This window comes from Lagenorhynchus albirostris, chromosome 17 (assembly GCF_949774975.1).
Source record: "Lagenorhynchus albirostris chromosome 17, mLagAlb1.1, whole genome shotgun sequence".
Lineage (NCBI taxonomy): Eukaryota > Metazoa > Chordata > Mammalia > Artiodactyla > Delphinidae > Lagenorhynchus > Lagenorhynchus albirostris.
The window spans coordinates 73,071,513-73,094,937 of NC_083111.1; the positions used below are offsets into that span (position 1 = coordinate 73,071,513).

At 36.7% G+C, this 23,425-nt stretch overlaps 1 protein-coding gene across 6 annotated transcripts in view; it reads left to right on the plus strand.

Annotated features, from left to right (window-relative positions):
- Positions 1–23,425, plus strand: part of EFR3A (EFR3 homolog A) — a 101,483-nt gene that overhangs the window by 62,847 nt on the left and 15,211 nt on the right. For 5 of the 6 annotated variants that reach the window (XR_009536563.1, XR_009536562.1, XM_060128523.1 and 2 more), the window contains exons 13-20: positions 265–437; positions 908–983; positions 5,770–5,931; positions 6,573–6,704; positions 7,905–7,972; positions 8,922–9,049; positions 16,022–16,113; positions 19,626–19,674. Coding sequence is in view for 4 of the 6 variants with exons in the window: in XM_060128523.1 (XP_059984506.1) it covers positions 265–437; positions 908–983; positions 5,770–5,931; positions 6,573–6,704; positions 7,905–7,972; positions 8,922–9,049; positions 16,022–16,113; positions 19,626–19,674 (880 nt within the window). In the remaining 2 variants the exon portion in view is untranslated. The remainder of the gene's footprint in view (positions 1–264; positions 438–907; positions 984–5,769; positions 5,932–6,572; positions 6,705–7,904; positions 7,973–8,921; positions 9,050–16,021; positions 16,114–19,625; positions 19,675–23,425) is intronic. The other variant, XM_060128525.1, reaches the window with a different exon arrangement.

A 23,425-nucleotide genomic window follows, 5' to 3' on the forward strand; every position in this document is an offset into this window, starting at 1 on the left:
ATATAGTGCTTAGATTCATGCCTGGCATATGGTGAATGTGTGCTATTATTAATTTTATTAACTCTATGAATGATGTTTTTGTAAATTCAGTAAAATCCTCATCATCTCACAAATTTCCTTTTAGTTTTTCCTTCAGGCTTGTTCCATACTTGCTGTTTTCTCTAAGCTTATGGTTCTTATGAAACAGCTTGAGAGTTTTACCAAAGAAGGACTCATGACAAAGATGTTTTTGTTTGTTCCTTTGTTTTTCCTCCCTATAATCAGGTAACCTCTGGATACAAAGCAAAGACAATAGTTACTGCACTGCCGGGGTCTTTTCTGGATCCTTTGTTATCACCATCCCTCATGGAAGACTATGAACTGAGACAGTTAGTCTTGGAAGTAATGCATAATCTCATGGATCGCCATGACAATAGGGCAAAGCTTCGAGGGATCAGGTAATGTGCTACTTGAAAATAGGCTTAATGGTAATGTTTTCAGATTTCTATGTTAATGTATTTAAGTATTATAATTTTTTTAATCTAGGATTTTCAGGTTTTATTAATCCAGAATTTTATTTAATTGGTATTGTGACAATTTAATTATTAATATGTTTTAAGATAGTCAGTGTTGAAGGTCTTTTAATGTACTTTCAGAGATCTCATCTACTAGTAATCACTAGTTACATAAATTTTATTTTGGTTTTGCTTTAAACTTAGGAATGACATCAGAAGTCAAGATTACTTTACGCAATTCTACTTGATTAAACTTGGTAATTCAGTAGTATCATTACATATAGGCTTATTTAAAATGGTCATTGAAGTGAGTGTTAAATAGTTCAGACTCCTAAGTATAGCTGATTCATCATATAAGATATGATATAACTAAGTGTGCTGTTCATTAAAAATGATGCATTGATTGTCTCTAGAATAATACCAGATGTGGCTGACCTAAAAATAAAAAGAGAAAAGATTTGTAGACAAGACACAAGTTTCATGAAAAAGGTAAGATTATCTTCTGAAAAAGAATGCATGACTTAAGTTATAGCCATTTGAATTGTTAGGTAGTTTTATATTGATCGATAACCGTAAAATGAAGCCATAGTAGCATTTTGGAGTTGAAAATCTGAAGCCATCTTCAGCTCCCTACATTGCCACCACCGTCCTGATGGCGTCTCCTCCGGCCTGCGTTTAAGCTTTGGGTGGTCAGTCTGCTGTGATAGTTCCAGATTTCTCCCTTTCAGTAAAATGTCTCTCTGTGATTGCTGACCTGCCCTCCTCCCCACCCCAAACACAAATGTTGCTTTCGCTTTTAATGGGTCCTTAATAGAAAGCTTCAAGCTTTTGAGAATACTTACCATCATTGATTAAATACATATAATGAGTATTTAGTGTGTATTAGGCATTATTCTGTGCATTATTTGGGGTATAAAGGTCAGGTAGGCAGAATCTCTGCCTGTATAACTAGAATTTAGCTAGATTATCATTATGATCACTTCAGTTTTGTAGGCGTATTGGCAAATGGCTGAATTTAGAAAATTATGGCATCTAAAGTTCTTTAGTATATCAGGTAAACTTTCTGTGCAGTTATTCTTCATCCAAAGCTTGAGCACCTAGTATTGCCAGACGCTAAGCTCAACATTGAGAGATACAACAGTAAGCATGCCATGTGTGCTAACTGACCTCAGTATAATCACAGTTCTGGTGGATAAATCACAGTTTTGGTGAGCCTGGATCTTTAGAGGTGCAGAGAACAACAGACCTATAGGAAGATAGGTACAGATATCTATAATCCCTGATCATCTTTGGCTCTTTGTCAGACCCCGCTTTCTTCCTGTCACCATCTTTTATTTTTTTGTCCTTATCCGTTAATATTGATTGCTGTGTTTCAAGTTAATGGCCTCACAGTTTAAAAACTTGATTTGAAAAATAATTTACAAACTATCACTCTTCCTAAATTAATGTGAATAAAAAGAGTTCTTTTAAGTTTGACTGTATTGTGTATGAAAAAAGTGGTTAATAATAGGTCAAAGGCATTAACTCTTTCCAACTTCTTTTTTTTCCATATTTTATATCATCTAGTTAATCAAAGAAATTATGCCCCATAACTGAGGAACTTTTAATCGAGTGATAGAATGAGTTTTAAAAATTTACTGATAGTTAATTTGGGGTTTTTTTACTTTAACATCATGACATTAAGCAATCCTGAACTTTGGGACTGGATTGATTTTATTTTATCTAGTATGATAGAAATAATCCTTTGTGCTTAATTTTGCTAGCCAATCAATTTGCAAGAGTATGGTTTGACTGAAAGGTTAGACTATTTATTTATTCCTTGTTAAATTTTGAATCATTAAACTGTTCTCTGAATTAGTCTTCCTTCCATTTTATAATTTAAAATAACTTAACCTGGCTAAGCATTTGTTACCATTAGTATAAACCATTTCTTTAGTATATTTTTCTTTAGGAACAATCTGTTCACATTTTTCCTTTATCAAATTTTATTTTTACAATTGAACACCCTTTTTCATTTACTTTCTAATTTATTTTATCAGTAAAAATGTTGTTTGGTTTTCATTTGCAACTTTAACTAGCCACTTATGGAAATTTCAATGAAGACCTGAAGAAAAAAAATTGAGGTCTATAGCCAGGGGACTGTGGACTGCCCTTTGGTTAAGAGAAGCTTGCAGTTTAGAATGGACAGTACCTTTGGCTTTTCCATGCAAGCATTATGTCCAGGCACCTGTGTCTCAGATGACTACCCAGCCTAAAACTGCTCCATCTGACTGTTTTAGGGACATCTTAGACATTGGATCTAAGTTTGAAAAATTGTCCCAGGGCAAGGTGCCCTTACAAATTACATTGGGAGGTGCCCTTTCAGCTCTAATATCCTAATGAGGGTGTATTTCCAGATAAGAGAAAACAGCTGTTTCCACTCAGCTGTTCCAAACAGCTGTTTCCTCACCTGCCAGGGCTACTCTCCTAGAGCTAAATTCCTGGCAGAATGTCACTGTATGAAAGAGCTCTTGTTAGTGTTTTATCAATTAAGGATTATGTAGAAAAAAAGTACTTCTGGGGCTTCCCTGGTGGCACAGTGGTTGAGAGTCCGCCTGCCGATGCAGGGGACACGGGTTCGTGCCCCGGTCCGGGAAGATCCCACATGCCGTGGAGCGGCTGGGCCCGTGAGCCATGGCCTCTGGGCCTGCGCGTCCAGAGCCTGTGCTCTGCAACGGGAGAGGCCACAACAGTGAGAGGCCCGCGTACGGCAAAAAAAAAAAAAAAATGTACTTCTTATTATGAAATGTAAAATATATAGGCATTATTATTTTAACTACTTTTAAGTGAACAGCAATACAGCTAAAATCATCCCACATGCCCATCTTGTTTACAACTCCATCTTCTCCCCAAGAGGTAATCACTGTTCTTGCTTTCATGAATATTATTCCTTGCTTTTTTTCCCTACAGTTTTGCCACCTAAGTATATCTGTATATCCCTGAACAGTACAGTGTCATTTTATCAGTTTTTGTATTTTGTGTGAAAGGAACCCTACCTTATGTATTCTTTTATGTTTTCTTTCTTTCATTTAGCTTTGTTTTGGTGAAATTCATTCACATGTGTAGCTTTATAATATTTTATGACATGAATATACCACAAGTTACCCATTCTGTTGGTGGACGTATGACTTGTTTGCAGTTTGGGTTTGTTATGAGCAGTACGGCTGTAAACATTCTTGTCCATGTATTGTGCTGTATATAACTCTCATTTCTCTGATGCCTGTAGGAGAGAAATTGCTGAGTAATAAGTTATGCATTCTTCAAATTTACTAGACAATGCCAAACCACTTTTTGAAGTCATTATGTCTGTTTTCACTATAATATTATAATACGTAATGTTAGATTTTAATTTTATCTAATATGGTAGGTATGTAGTAGGTAATTTTTTAAAAATAAACTTGAATTACTAAGGAACCCGAAGTTTAAACTCCCATGTGTGTAAGCACTGCTTAATGGTTGTTAATGACGTTTAGGAACGTCAGATTTAAGAATAGGATTGGAGGTCATGAAGAACCTAGGGGTAAGAAGGGAATAAAGACACAGACCTACTAGAGAATGGACTTGAGGATACGGGGAGGGGGAAGGGTAAGCTGGGACAAAGTGAGATAGTGGCATGGACATATATACACTCCCAAACGTAAGGTAGATAGCTAGTGGGAAGCAGCTGCATAGCACAGGGAGATCAGCTCGATGCTTTGTGACCACCTAGAGGGGTGGGATAGGGAGGGTGGGAGGGAGGGAGACACAAGGGGGAAGAGATATGGGGATATATGTGTATGTATAACTAATTCACTTTGTTATAAAGCAGAAACTAACACACCATTGTAAAGCAATTATACTCCAATAAAGATGTTAAAAAAAAAAGAGAGAGAAAGAAAAGGATTGGAGAGGGCCCAATACATAGACTGTTATACACCAGAGTATAGAATCTTTTGAGAGAGAGACAAACTCTGGGTTCAGAAAGATGGAAACCAAAATGTCAGCTTCAGAAATAAAGAGAAATCTGTTAGGAGAGCATACATAGCTCTGTATCTGTAGCCAAGAAACCCCCCACTTGCTAATACTGAACCACAGACCTGAACAGACTTATTTAACCAGTCACTGGCCAGCTGGAGGACTATGGCCACCCTCACCTGGGTGGGTCCATGTGCATGTTAAATAGAGGACAGAGCAAAATGCATACCTTTAAAGACAGGCTGGCTTCCAGAGACTGTGCTGCTGTTGCTCATTTCTTTCTCCTGAAGTGAGGAAGCAGATGAACCTTCTGAGAAACAGAAACTTGAGCTTGGAGTGTTAAGCTCAAGCCCCTCCACATGGGAATGAGCAGGCCTTACCCTGGCTTCACGTTACAGTCACCGGGGCAGCTTTATGCTTTGAAAACACCGATGCCTGGGTTTCACCACTGACGGGTTAAATCATATCAGGGGTGCGCAGTGGTGACTAGTGGGGAGGAAGCATGGTGGTCCTTCCATTTCCCAGTGATTGTAGCTTACAGTTTGTGTTGAGAACTAGTGCAACACGTTGAGTTAATTACCACATAGTAACTTGAAATGGGAAAAACTCCCTTATTTCTGTTAGCTCTCACTTGGCAGTTAGACCTATACCCAGGAATGCTTTAGACAGCAAGGCTTTTATATTCTTTATTAACATATTTAGATGAGTTTGGTTTACAGGGGACCCTCTCGCAGTCCCTGGGGTGTGTCTGTAACCTCTTCCCTACAGGTGGGCTTATAGATGTGCCGTCGTCACTTCAGACAAAAGTGTAGCAGAACCTGGAGATGCTCTTCCCTGGACAGCAACTCACCTCACAGGAGGTTGTTCCCTAAGGCGGGAAAGCCTGAGTCCATTTCCTCTCAGCCAAATGTTCTTATCATTGCCAAAGCTCCCGTAATTCTGCCGTTCGTTTCAGTTTTTCTCAAATCAGTCTATAATTTGCTTGTCTTTTCAAATTAGTATTAAAAACATTTTCATTGTTTACACTGGAACTATTTCTTACTTGCTGTTTTTACTTAAGTTTGTCCTCAACTCCAATATTAGTTTGTAGTTATATATTGGTGTAGTTATTGATGTTAATAATTGGAATATAACTTGACCCTCCGATTATCAGCCTAAATCTCTTCCATGTTAAGTTATGTAATAAGATAGCTACGTTTTAAGAGGTTATAAATGCATGTAAAATCTGCCTTGCTACATTTTAAGCAAAATTATCTTTTTCCTCTGTCATTCCCCTTTTCAGAATGGGCAACAGCTATATCGGCACATATATTTGGGCTGTAAAGAGGAAGACAATGTTCAGAAAAACTATGAGCTACTTTATACTTCTCTTGCCCTTATAACTATTGAATTGGCCAATGAAGAAGTGGTTATTGATCTCATTCGATTAGCCATTGCTTTACAGGTATGTTTTCATAACCTTTCCTTGAAGAAAGGATTCTTTCATGAATTAGACACCATCTTTAAAATATTATTGCCTTTATCCAAGGACATGAGTTTTTTAAGTGAGATGTCTAGTTTTAAATCTAAAATACTCAAGGCTATGATCCCATTGATTTATTCTTTTAACAAACGTTGAGTAAGTATTGACTGTGTGCTAACTGTTGTTCAAGGCCACAGGAGTACTGTGATGAAAAAGACAGCATGGTCCCTGTGCCCATCCTAGTGGGGAAGATGGTCGTTAAATAATAAGAATTACATATATGTAGTTGTTTAATTGGAGTTTAAGTGTTACGCAATCACAGGACAGTATGCAACGAGAATATATATATTTATTTTTATATATCTTATATATATTCTGCCCACGCCCACGTTTCCTTTAGGAAAGGCTTTCCTAAAGAACTGTTTGAATTGAGAGATTTAAGTCTCTTATAAATGGGCATTTATTCTCTTTTTAGAATTTTTTTTTAAAAACGCTTCCTATAAGGGGACATTTTTGTTAGCATTCCAGACTACCTGCAGTTTTTTAGTATAATCATGGAGAAAATGCTATTGAAGCGTAAGACCTTGATCTGTCAGTGTTTGTTTTTTGGTTTTTTATTAAAGGACAGTGCAATTATCAATGAGGATAATTTGTCAATGTTCCATCGTTGTGGAATCATGGCGCTGGTTGCTGCATACCTCAACTTTGTAAGTCAGATGATAGCTGTCCCTGCGTTTTGCCAGCATGTTAGCAAGGTAATGTATTTAGAAAAGCCCTCGAATTTGATTTTTATACAAAAGTGGTGGATTTTCTTCCAGTGATGATTATTTTTAATTTTGATGATTATGTACCAAATTATTAAGATAATGCTATAAAAGTATGCATGACTTTTTCAATAGTGACAAAATCGACACTACAGCTCTAACTATGACTAGTGTTATGTTTTCTTTGATGCCTGTTGTTGTATTAGAATTTTTCTGTGTAATGGTTGAGTAGAATATATGATTTTCTTCTAAAATACTTCATGTGATTTCTTATATAATTGTTTTCCTTTTAAACCATTATGAATCTTAGTATCTAATATTTCTTTAATTATACTGTTTTTGTTGTTATTGTTTTAAACGAATCTACTTGAGTTAGATCTCAAAAGTTGAATAATTAATATGCCTCTCAGAGATTTGTCCTGTGTCATTCAACTGTATTTAGCTTTCTCAGCAGTGACTCATTAAATAGTTACTGGCATGATTTAGTATACATTTCAGAGCTCCTAACTTACCTGGCAGAAAAAGTCCACTGTAGTTTTTATTCTTTAAAAACATCTTTCAGGGAGAACCTCATTTTTATGAAATTGGAAGCACATCTCTCAGTCCTTGCTAAAATGTAGGTTTTTAGAACATTCTAAGAAGTAAAACTCATTCATTCATTAAACAAATGTTTGAGTGAATATTTGACATCTGCCATTAGAGATACAAATGCTATGAAAGCAGGGTCCCCCTTTAAGTGGCTCCCAGGTGAGTGGAGGAGCCAGACTTCACAAGAGCGCTGAGACCACCTGCACTTGCTGCAGAAGGTGGTGCAGAGGAGAGGGAACAGCGAGGGCCTGGCGCTTGTGAAGGCATTTCCCACATAGGGCATTTGAGAAAGTACAGCTTCTAATCCCTCTGTAGTAGATTTAATCAAATGTAATGTATCCTCTTTTTTTTTTTTTACAACCTGTATTATTTTACTATCATGATTTTGTTACCTGCTGACTTTTTTAAATAATAAATGTGAAAACAAAATGAACTCTGCTTTTGGGCTCTAAATGTAGCTTAAATTCCAAAATAAAATGATGGTATTTCGTATAAATGTTTAGATTCTGTTTCTGTATTTTTAATTTTCCAAACTTTTGTGGCAGCGTCCTGAGGAGTGAGGTTTTTGATTTTTATTTTGTTTTGTTTTTGAATATTTTTCAGGTTATTGAAATTCGAACTATGGAAGCCCCTTATTTTCTACCAGAGCATATTTTCAGAGATAAGTGCATGTATGTTAATTCTTTACATTTTAAGGAGGGGCACTGACTTGGGAAACCAATCAGTGATAATTACAAAGGAGTAAACTACTGTTAGAATAATTTTCTGGTGTTTTAAAATAGTCATCGTTTTATGTTTCTGTCATTTAATTCATCTAACTTGTTTCTCTTGCTATAAAAGTTCTTGTAAAGTATAAATGTAGACTCATGAACACATGGAATCAATCTTTGATGAAAAAGTTTATCTTACCTTTTTTTAATATGGAAGTATATCTCTTAAATATAGCATGTTCTGATATATAAGTGAACACTCCTTTAAGAGAATACAATATCCTGTTCAAGATTCTCAGTAATAGACAACAATATTAATAAAGCTGTAGGAGAAACAATGTATTACGAAAAATCAGTGTTATACCCTGAATTTTTTTCTTGCTGTCCAAACAAAAAAATACATTTGAAAAATAGTTTATTCAAACTTTTGGGCTCTAAAACCAGTTTAATATTGAAAGCATGTACATAAGATAATATTAAGCAGTTTGAAAGGAAATTGAAATCGTAGGTCTTAGCCAGGTGCTTCCTATCACTTAGTTGGCTAATATCTTCTTCATTAACAGTCAGGGGGCTTCATTTTTATTTTCTTCTCTCAGTAGATTTTTAATTTAGTCCTCTTCATCATTTAATGTGTGAATACCAGTGGAATCATGTAAGGCTGACTTCACCGTTGGGACATTACTGGGGAAAGAAGCAGCAGAATGCTTCATGTATGGGTCCACATAACCATATGTTTTTAAAGGGCTCAAATCAGCCACCTAAAATACACTGATTTTTCTATTACTAATTACAGTTTAAGTTGCATTTATATTTATATTTAGGCCTTGATCTAAAATGTTTATATGTTAACTTATTTTTGCTCAGTAATTTAAATAATACTAAATGACTTCTTTTTTGATCAACTTGACAGGCTTCCAAAATCTTTAGAGAAGCATGACAAAAATTTGTACTTTTTGACCAACAAGATTGCAGAGTCACTAGGTGGCAGTGGCTATAGTGTTGAGAGATTGTCAGTACCATACGTACCACAAGTAACAGGTAAGAGGAAGGTAATTAGAACTCTTACTCTAGTGATTATGTGCCAGCAATTTTTCTCTTAGCCCAGTTAGAAAGTTAATTATGTTTGTATACTTACTAGCTTAAGAGAGTTTACTTCTATTTTAAAATTTTGCTCTTGAAAACCTTTAGTAAATCTCTAAAAACATGTATATGCTTTTATCATGAGCATATTGAATCCTCAAGTGATTATCGTTATTATACTTCATATATTATTGATACTATACTGAATAATAATATCCTTTAAACAGAGAAGCAAAGTGAGATCTTTACTCTTTAAGCAATATTGTGTTTAACTTACGGAAATTGGTGAAAATTGTTTAGTTAGTGATTTGTGACTATTGACCTTAATGAATTAGGTAATTTTTGTCATTTGAAAGGCTACAGACTATTTGCTATGTAAAGAAATCTGCAAACTTTTTAAGTTAAGAATGTTTCCCTCTGTGCATTATGTATTTCCTTCTGTTCTTTTCATTGCCTGAGATAATTCTGTTTTGTTTCAAGGCAAAACTGCATGGTGTCTTGCACTCAGTTTTTACTTTGAAAACTAAAATCAAAGAATTTTTATCTTATACCTTCACTTTCATTTGATGACTGTATAAATATTAAATTTGGTAGAAAAACTAGTTCTTCCTTTGGGCATACCTCTGTTCTATAAGAGAACTGTTTGATTTCAGTTAGGTAGTTTTCTGGATTAATCACTAGAAGTAACACAATCTTTGGGAATAGCTATCTTTTTATAATGTGGATCCAAAATATATACATTTATTACAATGATAGTTGTTTATAATAGTCTGAGATGTTAATGAAAGATTTTGCATTTTCTTTTAAATTCCATAGTATAGAAAATTCTATTCCTCATGAGTTCCTTGGGGAAATAAAAGTGCTAAGAATAAAACATGAGTAGAGCTTTGTAATTTAAAAGAATTTTTAAAACAGACTTTTAAACTATTTCATTCTTATAACTTGGATTTAGCTCTCTTTCCTTCAGGCAAAAAACCTTATAAACCCAGGCACAAGTACAAAGGTAAATCCAAGTGTCAGTTTGGCTTGCCCTTTCCTTCACCTGTCCTCTAGGAAAATAGCTTAATACAGTTTGCCTTCTAGTAAATGGAGCCAGTGGCCTGTATATTTTATATAGTTGTGAGTTCAGTTATTATTTTGCTCTACCTTCCCCATAGCTGTAGTGTATTTTCACCCCTTGTTATTTCCTTTTACCCTATTCCTTTCACTGTAAACAATTTTTAATGAAAATTATGGTACTTTCTTTAACAAGTGGTTTGCTCTTCCCATTTCCTCCCACCCCTGAAAATGATATATTCTCTTTCTTAATGCCTCCCTATCATTGACTAGGAGAATTCTGAGTATTTCAGCATATACTTAGTTACATAACTGCACAGAAATCCCTCAGTATAAATAAGGATGTTCTGATTTATAAAGATTTTGATAATTTAGAACCAGTCCGTGGCATGTGTGTCCTGCCTTAATGCAGAAAGAGTCAGAAGATACAGTGATACTTTATGGGATAATCAATCAGTTATTAAAGTTTCTTTTTGCTGTATAACCATCAGGTATTCATTTTTAAAAATAAGGGATTTAAGAACAATATATCAAAAGAAAAAAAAATAGTTTGTTGTGTATCATGCATATACACCCATCATCATCAAAATATAGCTGCCGTTTATTATGCACTAACTGTATGCCAGTCACTGTGATAAGCACTTTGTATTCATGTTCTCAGTTAATCTGTAACATAGTTTGGTGAGGAAGGTAGCACTGTCTTTGTTTACAAATGAGGATAGTGAGACTGAAATTAAATAATTTGGTTAGGTAAGACCACTAGAATTAACTGCCTTGCCTGTTCAGTTAGGTGCTTAATAAATTGATTTTTGCCAACTGTGTGCTCAAAGATTGTTCAGTCATCCATATTGATCCAGGTTTATTTTTTTATGTATTCCACAAACCTTTACTGAGAGTCTACTATATATATCAAGCACTTTTCTGACTTTGGGGGGTGGAAAGATGTTAAGATTCAGTCCCTATCCTCAAGGATTAAAATCTGGTGGAGAGGGCTTCCCTGGTGGCGCAGTGGTTGAAAGTCCGCCTGGCGATGCAGGGGACGCAGGTTCGTGCCCCGGTCCGGGAGGATCCCACATGCCGCGGAGCGGCTGGGCCCGTGAGCCATGGCCGCTGAGCCTGCGCGTCCGGAGCCTGTGCTCCGCGACGGGAGAGGCCACAACAGTGAGAGGCCCGCATACCGCCAAAAAAAAAAAAAAAAATGTGGTGGAGAAGACAGACAAACGATTGAAATATACTGGTAACTGGTTCTAAAGAAAGAAGAATGGTCTGCCTAAAGCTTACTGAACTGTTGGTGACTGACATATAGTAAGTGTTCAATAAATGTTAGCTGAGTATTGCATTTTCCTTTTATCTCAAATCAGCCTATAATTTGAGTTGATAGCATATGTCTAGGTGTATGCTAAATGCTCCTCTATGAGGGCTGCAGCACTTAATGAGTATTTGCAGTGTGCCAGCTGCTGTGCAAACAGAAGCAAAAATGAACAAGACAGAGGTTTCTGCTTTCACAAAACTTATGGTCATTCCTAATGGGTTCCTCATCTGGACCACAAAACACACAAGATGACTTTTTTTTTTTTTGCAGTACGTGGGCCTCTCACTGTCGTGGCCTCTCCCGTTGCGGAGCACAGGCTCCGGACGCGCAGGCTCAGCGGCCATGGCCCCTGGGCCCAGCCGCTCCACAGCATGTGGGATCTTCCCGGACCGGGGCACGAACCCGCGTCCCCTGCATCGGCAGGCGGACTCCCAACCACTGCGCCCCCAGGGAAGCCCTACACTGACTTTGTATTCATGGTGACAATGGTTTTTTAGGTTCTTTTTATTTTATAAATATGCATTAGCTCTAGATGGAATTTTGTGTTTTTCTATAAGACCAAAAAAGTATATCTGTATAAGTAGTATCAGCATTAAACTGACATTTTAAATTTCGTGTAGATAAATTATCTGTGAAATTTCATTTTGCCCCAGTTAGCTTTTTCATTGAATCTGAATGGTATAATAGCCCTAATTACATTTATGATTTATTATAGACAGTTAAGTAAGTTCCTACATCTTATTTTTTATATAGCCATAGAAAATTATGTTGAATAATTTAATGTAGTTCTGTGTTATACTTGTATTCAGACTGTTTTCTCTGTTCTTTAGCCATCTGAATGCAGTTATATACATTACACACAGATACACCAGGTGGCAGCAAAATATCGCTGAAGGACGTTAGGCCTCGCTCTCTCTAAGCATTACTTCTAAAACCCAGGTTCTAATAAAAACAAAAAGAAGAAACAGTGATTACCATTGTGAACGGCAGATTATAGGAAGCGGAGAGGGAGAAGGGACGGGAAAATGAAAGGGCATAGAAAGTAGTGTCTGGGACTACCCCAAACCAACTTCAGGAAGGGAAGCAAGGGCCTCCCGAGGGGGTGCGTACATCAGACACTGAGATGGTGACAGGGTAGTTCTCGAACTGGCAGGACAGTGCGGTCCACAGAGGCTGCAGTGATGCTGCATTTCAGCAGACTTTGAAAGACAGGTCAGGAACCGATGTGGACGGCCCATGGAAACAGGAGAGTTATCGTTGGTAAGCTCTATTTTGGAAAGCTTGCTTTTGTGTAGATGTACAAGATATCTGATGATAGTTGTATCTGGGCTTTTTCTGTCACCTACAAGCAGGTTGCTCTATAGGTCAAAAGAAAGAACTTTCTGAGAATATAGTATTAGAGTTTCCCACTGAATTTCATTTTCTTCCCTAATCTCTGCTCATTATACTTCCCTTCTGTTCTTGTTGATTTTTGTCACTCAGTAATCCCTCTCCTGGCTCTGTACTTCTCCTTTCCTTTTTATTTTTGTCTTAGGCTTCAGTTTGACTTTTCTCTGCAGCCCATCAGCCTTTGTATATTAACCTAGAAAATCTTGTGTGGGTGGGAAGCAGGCTGTTATTTATTCCTCATTTTGAATTCTGGTAAGACATTGAAAGTTGGTGTGATTAGAGGGTAAAAAAGCAGGTCAGTAGTGATGACCACATACTATTTTGTGGCAGTTCCACTGATGTTTGGTCATTAGCTTTGGTGATTTATATTAGTGCAAATGATCATGAAGAAAAAGTAGAAAAAGTTCAGTATCTAGGCTACCTCCATAATGGCCCTATGCAGGAGATGCAATATTTCCAGCCTGAAAACTGTAGAAAAACGATAGGTAATAACTTGTCACAGATATAGGTCTGTGTTCCTCCAGCCTTCACCCAGCAGAACCTGAGTAATTAGTGTGTGCTAGATGCAGACGCAGAGTCTGCCCCTGAATTTCTTGTATACGGGGGGACATGAGACATTAATTCATATGTCTGTACTTCAAGGCCCACTAGATGACTAAAGGGTGATGATGATTGAAGAGTGACAAGGAAAGATCAGTCATAACTGAAAGTAAATTTCTGTAGCTAGAAGAAAGGGGGATAAGTAAAAATAATTAGAGTGATATTTAAGATTTAAAGGAAGCGATGTAATGTTTAACCAGGGCTTGAAAGATAAGAATCTTTACAGTGGGGAGGACATAAGAAAGGGCAGGTAATCATGGGCTTCCAGCAGGAGTTTCTGTTTGTAGAAAAGTGTGTAAGGCAGATGTGCCAAAGCCTGCTCAGAGGTTGGAGAATAGGCACATTTGCCTTAAACACGAGATAAATAAGGGAGCAGCTCTGAAGTTACTGTTGGCAGGATCTGACTGGAGAACCCAGATGCCTTTTTACTTCATCAAGCAATGGGTAGAGTTGCTTGGAAGAGTGATGTGGTTAGTGTTTAAGAAGCTCATGGTGGCATAGAGGGAAAATTCTAGAAAGGTCTGTTATCAGGATAGACGGGGTCAGTGGTTCTCAACTGTGGGTGATTTTGCCCATCCTACGGAACGTTTGTCAACCCTAGAGACATTTTTAGTTATCACCACTGGGGCAGGCCTACTGGCATCCGGTGGGTAGAGGTCAGGGATGCTGCCGAACATCCGGTGAGGCACAGGACAGTCCCCTCGGCAGGAATTACCTGGGCCCAAATGCCACTAGTGCCAAGGCTAGGAAACCCTGGCTAAGTTGTGCTGTGAGGACAGTCACAGGTTCTTAGTAGTTTAAACCAGTGAAGATGTGCTCATCGCTCCAACTAACTGTGCATAACCTCATGTCATCCGTATTCTGGAATCCAAGCTGACGGGATCGCCGCGATCTGAAATGTTACTCATACTTTACTGGCCAGAGCTAGTTATACAGTCCCTCCTGACCACAAAGAGGCCAGGAATTGCAATCCTACTATGTCCCAGAAAGAGAGTAAATTACCGTATTTGATCAACAGCATTAATTACTGCCATGGAAGGCTACCTTGGAGTAGAGGAGTAGTCAGTAAGAAAGAAGCTAGTTTCTTTATGTTGGCCTTCTTTTAGTTCATTATTCACCCCTTCAGAAGGATAAAATCACAGTACAGTTGATCCTTGAACAACACGGGTTTGAACTGCACGGGTCTACTTATACACAAATAATTTTCAGTAAATACCTACTGCAGTACTATATGATCTTCAGTTGGTTGAATCTGTGAATGCAGAACCATGGATATGGAGGGCCGACTAAAGTTATAATGCAGATTTTTGACTGTGCAGGGGTCAGTGCCCCAAGCCCCCATGTTGTCTAAGAGTCAACTCTATATACAAAATGAGATTAGGAAGATGGAGTGTTGCCAGATTATGAAGTGACTACTGTGCTGTTTGACTAAGATTCTAGACCTGAGCTTCCCAGTTGTTATTGGGAGCTTTACAGGTGTGTCTGGATATTTATCTCCTTAGTTCTTCAGGTAGCTGGGTCGGGCCTGGGGTAGTCAGCTTGCAGTGCAAGCAGCCTCTTCCTTTTATCTCCATATGCCTTACATGTATTATAATTATATATGTGTGCTTTGATGTAAAAAAACTTGCGAAGCTCAGCATTAGCCAGTGGGCTGGATTTGTTTTTTTGTTGTTTTTTTAAAATAAATTTATTTATTTATTTTTGGCTGCATTGGGTCTTCATTGCTGTACGCGGGCTTTCTTTAGTTATGTCGAGCAGGGGCTATTCTTCGTTGTGGTGTGCAGGCTTCTCATTGCGGTTGCAGAGCATGGGCTCTAGGTATGCAGCTTCAGTAGTTGTGGCTCGCGGGCTCTAGAGCGCAGGCTCAGTAGTTGTGGCGCCTGGGCTTAGTTGCTCCTCAGCATGTGGGATCTTCCCGGACCAGGGCTCGACCCCATGTCGCCTGCATTGGCAGGCGGATTCTCAACCACTGCGCCACCAGGGGAGCCCCTGGATTTATTTTAAAATTATAGTTTAGTGTGAAAAAGATTTATTTTAGAACAGCTCTACTGGTAGTATAGGAGGGAGTGTTGTGTTAGACCAGTTAGTAAGCTATCCTCAGATCTAGGTAAGAAAAGATAAAGATTTTTGAATGATAGCACTCTTGAAAAATAAATATGGCATTGTGGAGATAAAGGAGGTTTATTAGAGATGTTAAAATTGGGTTTAGAACATGTCGAATAGAATTGGTTAATGGAGAATTGGGAAATTTGAACTGGATGTGGAACTGGAGATGTGGAGGGCCAACTGTAAAATGCTGTGCTGATTTTCGACTGTGCAGGTGTCAGCACCTCTAACCTCCATGTTGTTCAAGGGTCAGCTGTATTAAACTGAGTTCACCCATCAATTTTATTTTTTTAATCTGCTTCATGAAATATAAAAGTCTGAGAGCACACAGTTTTATATATTTAGTAAGAGCAAAAAAGGCAAACTGTCTTAATTTTCTGAAATTTTTAAATCTGAAATAGGTGTAGTTTATAAATGACATATCATTCTAACTAGCAAATGATGGGGGAAATTTTTTTAAATTTTAGATGAAGATCGACTTTCTAGAAGGAAAAGTATTGTGGACACCGTATCCATTCAGGTGGATATCTTACCCAACAGCAATCCTTCAGATGATGTGGTAAGTTGCTGAAAGTTTATGATGAAGTACTGTCTTGAGATAGACATCAATTTAAAAGAACTTTTTGCCCCTCCACACTTTTAAACAGGATCAAATACAACTCTTATTTATCCCTAAATCAACAAAATTGTTAGTAGAAGTTAATCTGATTTAGCCTTGAATTTACTTATAATTTATTTTACTGAACTCATTTCATATACCTATAAAGATACATAAACTTAATATTGTGTGTTATGATATCACTAGATTTCACATTGTAGTAAAAGGAACCATAAGACAGAACTAAGTATGTTTTCTTAATAAGTAAGAAATGCTACACAAGGCCTGTTATTAAATAAGTAGGCCCTCTAATCCTATTTATTTTTAAAGATTTATGCAACATAAGTTGTGAGAATAAATGGAATTATACACTGTCATGTGAAGCCAAATGCTCACTACTTTTAGAAAGTTTCAAAATTTCACCTATGAGAGAAATTTTTTAATCTTTTTGGATAGTAAATATAATGAATTTAACATAGGTTAAGCTGTATCAGTGACCTGTGTACTCTTTAAGGAGTTATTTGAAACATCATAGATTTAATGTTCTCCTCCTGTCAGTAGAGCACAAGAGTGTACCCAGCTGAGTTATAGGAAGAAAAAGCAGCCAGTGCTCTCTAGGACTTATCCACACAAATCAGCAGAGCATTTTTTGATAGTCAAGTAAAAATTCCCGTGTGCCAGCCTGTCACGTCAGCGTCCTCCTTGTGGTTTATCCATTGTTTGCCTTCTTAGGTATTTCATTATTTCTCATTGGTACAATGTAAATAACTAAAAGAATATCCATGTAAGAAAAGAGGAAGGAAGTTGTCTGAATTCATGCTTTCTCAGCCTCCTTTCTCCCTCCTCCTTCCAATCCCTGTCAGTTAATTTGTCTTCAGGAATTAAAATTATTTGGTGGCCAGGGTACAGCCAATTAATTTATATCTTTCATGCTTTTAACTCCCTGTTATGTAAAATTAATCAGTTTTATCAATGAATTATCTGCAGAGCATCAGAGTAGTTGGAATAGGGCAGTTAGTGTTCATTTTGGAACTTGAGGCTTTAAGGTTGGTTTAGAGTTTCTTACCAGTTTAAGACTCAGGAAAAATCATCTTCCCTAAATTTCACCTCTTCAAAGCCATTTTAATTTTTACACTCCTTACTAGCAAGAAGGATATCTTGCTAGCTATATCTTTCAGTGATTATGAATTTGCTGCTGTTACCTTTTGAGGGAAGAAATTCATCCAGAGCCTTAGTTTATACTTGTCAAGAGTGCAGTGTTTTTTATTGACTGGTATTTTTCCCATTTGCCTTTTGTTAACCATTTTAATTTCTTTTAAAAATACATATATAGCACTTTAAAAGGTTGCAAAGAATCAGTCTATTTTGATAAAATGAACTGAAGAAACATTTGCATGAAGACAATATAGGAGGAAGACTCTTGAGCATGAATTTTACATGAAAAGTTCATTAATACATTTGTTAACTTATTAAAGATCCTTTTGTTTTATCTTTGCTATAACTATAAATCCTAAGTCAAATATGCCTCACCCTGAGTATTTGAAAAGTTAAATACAGTTTAGTATATAAGATTTACTTGAGCACATTGGAGTTTCAAACTCATTTACCATTATGGTATCTGATTTTGTGTATTGGAATGGTCGTTGAAACACCAGAAGACAGAATAACAGTACCTTCTAGGCTAAAACTAACAAATTTCATTGTGTGGACAGGAGAAAGTGTCATCAGTTAGGTATTCACCAGTTAGTGGTGTAACAAAATATCAAACTAAGAATGAGTATATTTGCTAACAATGAATCAAATTTAAAAATTGCTCGTAATTTCATCAAAATTACTTGAAATTGTATATACATAATCCCACTTAGTCCTCAAGTATATTTGATACCTGCTTTTAGAGCTTGTCATGTTGTTTAGATGGAGATCATAGGAAAACTTTTGTTTTCCCTGGATATAACTCAGCTTATTACTATGGTCTATTAAAATACCTGGTCCATTTCTGAGGTATGTGAGTTCTAACATTTGTAATTCAAATTTTAGCCCACCATGCATCATTTAGTGAACTTCTCCTAAAAATTGCACTATATATGTATAAAGATACCTAAATTAAATTCAGGTATTCAAGAAGATAAATGGCTAAAACATTTATTTATTTCAGTGGCATCTCTGCCTCCTGAAATTAAGTCATCAGCTTGACTGATAGAATAAAGCACCATAGGCATGATTCTTTGATGCTGGGCGAATGCATCATCATTGTCCAAATTAAGGAAAACAACAAACAGGGAAGAGTTATTAGATACAGTACTCTAGCTTTTCACTTATCCAGGATTGAACAGGTAATAAGTAAAAATTCTCCGTAATAAGAATTCTGGCCTTCTAGCTTCTCCTATGTTCTTTCTCCTATACTATAGTTGTTTCCCAAAAGTCTAAAGCTCTTAACCAGTTGCAAGAACAACTTTGAAGTACTAGATTGCTTCTGGGTACAAATAATTGACCAGCCAGAGCCTAATCTTATATATCTGCTCCAAATATCTAGAACAAAGCAACTGAAGATTCCCAAGTTTAATCTGACTTCAACTAGAAATATGAGCCCTCAGTAGAAAAACTGAGGTAGTGGAACTCTTGCTGCTTTGATTTCCAGCTAAGTCCTTTGTACAGAGAGCTAAGATGCAAAGCAGGAAGTCTTTTGCTTTCACTAGTCTTGCTGCCTTAGGCTTAGCAAAAAGAAGCTCATGAGCTAAAATTAGGGATGACCAGAGTCCAAGGCAAGTACTCATATATCATTTCTTAACTTTTATTCAGAGATACTATAGTAACTGGATATATTATTCCTTCTGAAAGTGTGTTAGTGCCACAAAAAGTATTACTGACTTTTTATGTAAGCACTTGATTTCACACCTTTTACATGTCTCAAAGCAAGCGAGATTTGAAAACTTCAAGTTAAAGGGAGTTTCTGGAGAATAAGACTTGGTGGTTGACCTTAAGAGATCCAGAATATAATTACTTTTAAATGTTGGTTAACTGCACTCATTGAACACTTCCCAAAGTAGCGATTTTTTGCTTTAAAATTTTTGCATTTAAAGTTTTAGATTATTTCATTTTTGATTTTTAACCTGTATGTGGTACCAAAATTATAAAGAGTATAGAATACTTAGTTTTCATTTATTACGTAGCTGAAGCTGCATTTATATATAATCTCTGCCTTGAATATTGGTTGGGTTGCCTTAAAGGTTGCTAATTCTTCCAGCCTAACATCAATCTGTAGACTTCTTTGGGGAACCACTGTGGTTGGCCATTGTTAAAACCAGTGAAAACATGCAGATTACTTGATGCTGTTGAGTGTGATCACAAATCCAGCCAACACAAAGAAAAGAAAATATTTGTCAAAGTTCTTAGGTTACTTGTAACTAGGTGCAGATATCATTTATATTGACCGTTCCTAACTCTTTATTTTACTTAAAATCACTTTTCTCTAGGTTAGTAACACTGAAGAAATCACCTTTGAGGCGTTAAAGAAAGCAATTGGTGAGATTTTGCTTGTTAACTCTCCTAGTGTTTTCTAGCTTACCTATATCTTAGTACTTGTTTAAATGCCAGAATTAACAGAGGCAGCATGGCAAGTGTATATACTGTCGATTTCTATATAAATATATAATCAATTTATTAGCTTATGTTCTTCAGACTTTTGTAATTGTCCTGTCTTGTCATAATTATTTTCCTCTCTATAGACTGACTTTTCTAGAATTATGAAAGCATATCACCATGTATTTGAATTCTGCCCTTATTTGGTGGCCAACATTGAGGCTGAGTGAATTTATGAGAAATAGTGAATGTATTTCCTTTTATAGGAGATGGGCAGGTGAATAATTCTGAGAGAATTACTTAGAATGATTTTTAGTAGGCATATAGCAGTGTAATCAGAAGCGTGTTTCTAATGGGGTAAGAGAAAGGAGCTGGCTGAAATTGTCAGCAGGCACAGTAGTCACATTAATCCTTGGTATTTTATCAGTGAGAACACTGAGGCAGAGAAATTAGCAACTCTCGTGAGATCACAGAGCTAGTAAATACTGGAGACAAATTTCATACCCAGGTCTGACTGACTCTAATCTTTTCACTTATGTTTGCATAAAATAGTACTCTGATTTTTTTTTGTCCTGTAGCCTTTATGGAAATAAATTTTACCTTATATAATTTGCCTCTTTTAAAAATTTTTAAATGATTCCTTCAATTAAGTATTAATATAAATTCCTGCTAAGCTCATGATGCCTCGATCTCAATTCATTTCTAATTGGTAAAGCAATAGAGGGTGGAAATTGACTTTCACGATAGAGAGTGGAAATTGGCTCTCAATTTTTAAGAAATATTAGAATAAGAAAATCATTAACAAGGGTACCCATCATACATGAAATAAAATCTGACCTTTTTCTGCTTAATCCATTAGAGGATTTTTTTTTCTTATTGTAATATCAAATTTGCCAAAATAAAATTAATTGAATTTAATAAGCAATTTTTGAACACCCATTGTGTACAAGATACTGTGAGACATTTAAAAATTAATAAGACATGTTGAGGTACTTACAGTCTGGCAGTGGTTCTCAAAGTATGTCTTTGGACCCCTGGAGCTTTGGGGAAGACTCTTCCAAGGGATCCTTCAAGTCAAAAAGTATATGCAGCACAATACCAAGACATTACTTGCCTTTTTACTGCATGGATTAACATGAATGAAGGCAGTGGCGTCAAACTGTACTAGTGGTCATTGAATTCTTCAGCACCACACATCCCCAGTTATTTATTTATTTATTTATTTATTTATTTATTTATTTATTTGCGGTACGCGAGCCTCTCACTGTTGTGGCCTCTCCCATTGCGGAGCACAGGCTCCGGACGCGCAGGCTCAGCAGCCATGGCTCACTGGGCCCAGCCGCTCCGCGGCATGTGTGATCTTCCCGGACCGGGGCACGAACCCTTGTCCCCTGCATCGGCAGGTGGACTCTCAACCACTGCAACACCAGGGAAGCCCACCCGTTATTTTTAAAGGCAAGATTTCTCTTAAGAATGCCTTTGAAGAATCAGTATAAATGATTAATTTTATTAATCTCATCCCATGAATACATGCCTTTGGGGAGCCCATATAAAGCACTTCTTTGATTGCTTTTATTTGCAAGCAGAACTAGTTGGTTTTTTTAAGGAACGTCACTTTTACTTTAAAAAAAAAAAGAAAACCTGTGGTATTTGAAGGGAAGCTGTCACTTCAAGAGAAAAAAACCACCCTGACATTATTTGCTCCCAGTGATAAAATTAGCACTTTTTAACAAAATTAGAGTTTTGAAGCTTATGTCTGCTGGTGCAAGTTTGACAGTTCCCCAATATTTATTTAAAGACTTTTCTAATGAGATCAGTGATAATAACTAACAAATGTGAATTTAAAGAGTATTTTACAGTGAAATATGTCTACATTTAGAGGGTCTGCATAAATCAGTGGAGCAATATTCCAAATGACCTTGCATGATGTTACAAAACCATACATGAGTAAAGCTCTATTCAAACTGTAGAACAGACCAATAGATGTTAATATAACCAATTACAAAAAGTTCATTAATAAGGTTTCAAATTCCATATTGCAACTAACTTTTAAGAAACTACAGTTTGTCATGTTTTGTTGTAGTGTCCAAGAAGAAATAGCTACAATTCTGTGAAAAGGCTATTTATTGAATTACTCTTTCCCAGTCCATACCTGTGTGAATTTAGTTTTTCTTTATATACTTCAACCAAAATAACATATTGCAGTGGATTGAATGCATCTGCAGGTAGAATCCAACTGCTTCTATTAAGTCAGACATTAAAGAGATTTGCAAAAATAGAAAACAATGCCCACTGGCATTTTTCACAGAACTAGAACAAAAAATTTTGCAATTTGTATGGAAACACAAAAGACCCCGAATAGCCAAAGCAATTTTGAGAACGAAAGAAGGAACTGGAGGAATCAGGCTCCCAGACTTCAGACTATACTACAAAGCTACAGTTATCAAGACGGTATGGTACTGGCACAAAAACAGAAAGATAGATCAATGGAACAGGATAGAAAGCCCAGAGATAAACCCACGCACATATGGTCACCTTATCTTTGACAAAGGAGGCAGAAATGTACAGTGGAGAAAGGACAGCCTATTCAATAAGTGGTGCTGGGAAAACTGGACAGCTACATGTAAAGGTATGAAATTAGATCACTCCCTAACACCATACACAAAAATAAGCTCAAAATGGATGAAAGACCTAAATGTAAGGCCAGAAACTATCAAACTCTTAGAGGAAAACATAGGCAGAACACTCTATGACATAAATCACAGCAAGGTCCTTTTTGACCCACCTCCTAGAGAAATGGAAATAAAAACAAGAGTAAACAAATGGGACCTAATGAAACTTAAAAGCTTTTGCGCAGCAAAGGAAACCATAAAGAAGACCAAAAGACAACCCTCAGAATGGGAGAAAATATTTGCAAATGAAGCAACTGACAAAGGATTGATCTCCAAAATTTATAAGCAGCTCATGCAGCTTAATAACAAAAAAACAAACAACCCAATCCAAAAATGGGCAGAAGACCTAAATAGACATTTCTCCAAAGAAGATATACAGAGTGCCAACAAACACATGAAAGAATGCTCAACATCACTAATCATGAGAGAAATGCAAATCAAAACTACAATGAGATATCATCTCACACCAGTCAGAATGGCCATCATCAAAAAATCTAGAAACAATAAATGCTGGAGAGGGTGTGGAGAAAAGGGAACCCTCTTACACTGTTGGTGGGAATGTAAATTGATACAGCCACTGTGGAGAACAGTATGGAGGTTCCTTAAAAAGCTACAAATAGAACTACCATATGACCCAGCAATCCCACTACTGGGCATATACCCTGAGAAAACCATAATTCAAAAAGAGTCATGTACCAAAATGTTCATTGCAGCTCTATTTACAATAGCCCGGAGATGGAAACAACCTAAGTGTCCATCATCGGATGAATGGATAAAGAAGATGTGGCACATATATACAATGGAATATTACTCAGCCATAAAAAGAGACGAAATTGAGCTATTTGTAATGAGGTGGATAGACCTAGAGTCTGTCATACAGAGTGAAGTAAGTCAGAAAGAGAGAGACAAATACCGTATGCTAACACATATATATGGAATTAAAAAAAAAATGTCATGAAAAACCTAGGGGTGAAACAGGAATAAAGACACAGACTTACTAGAGAATGGACTTGAGGCTATGG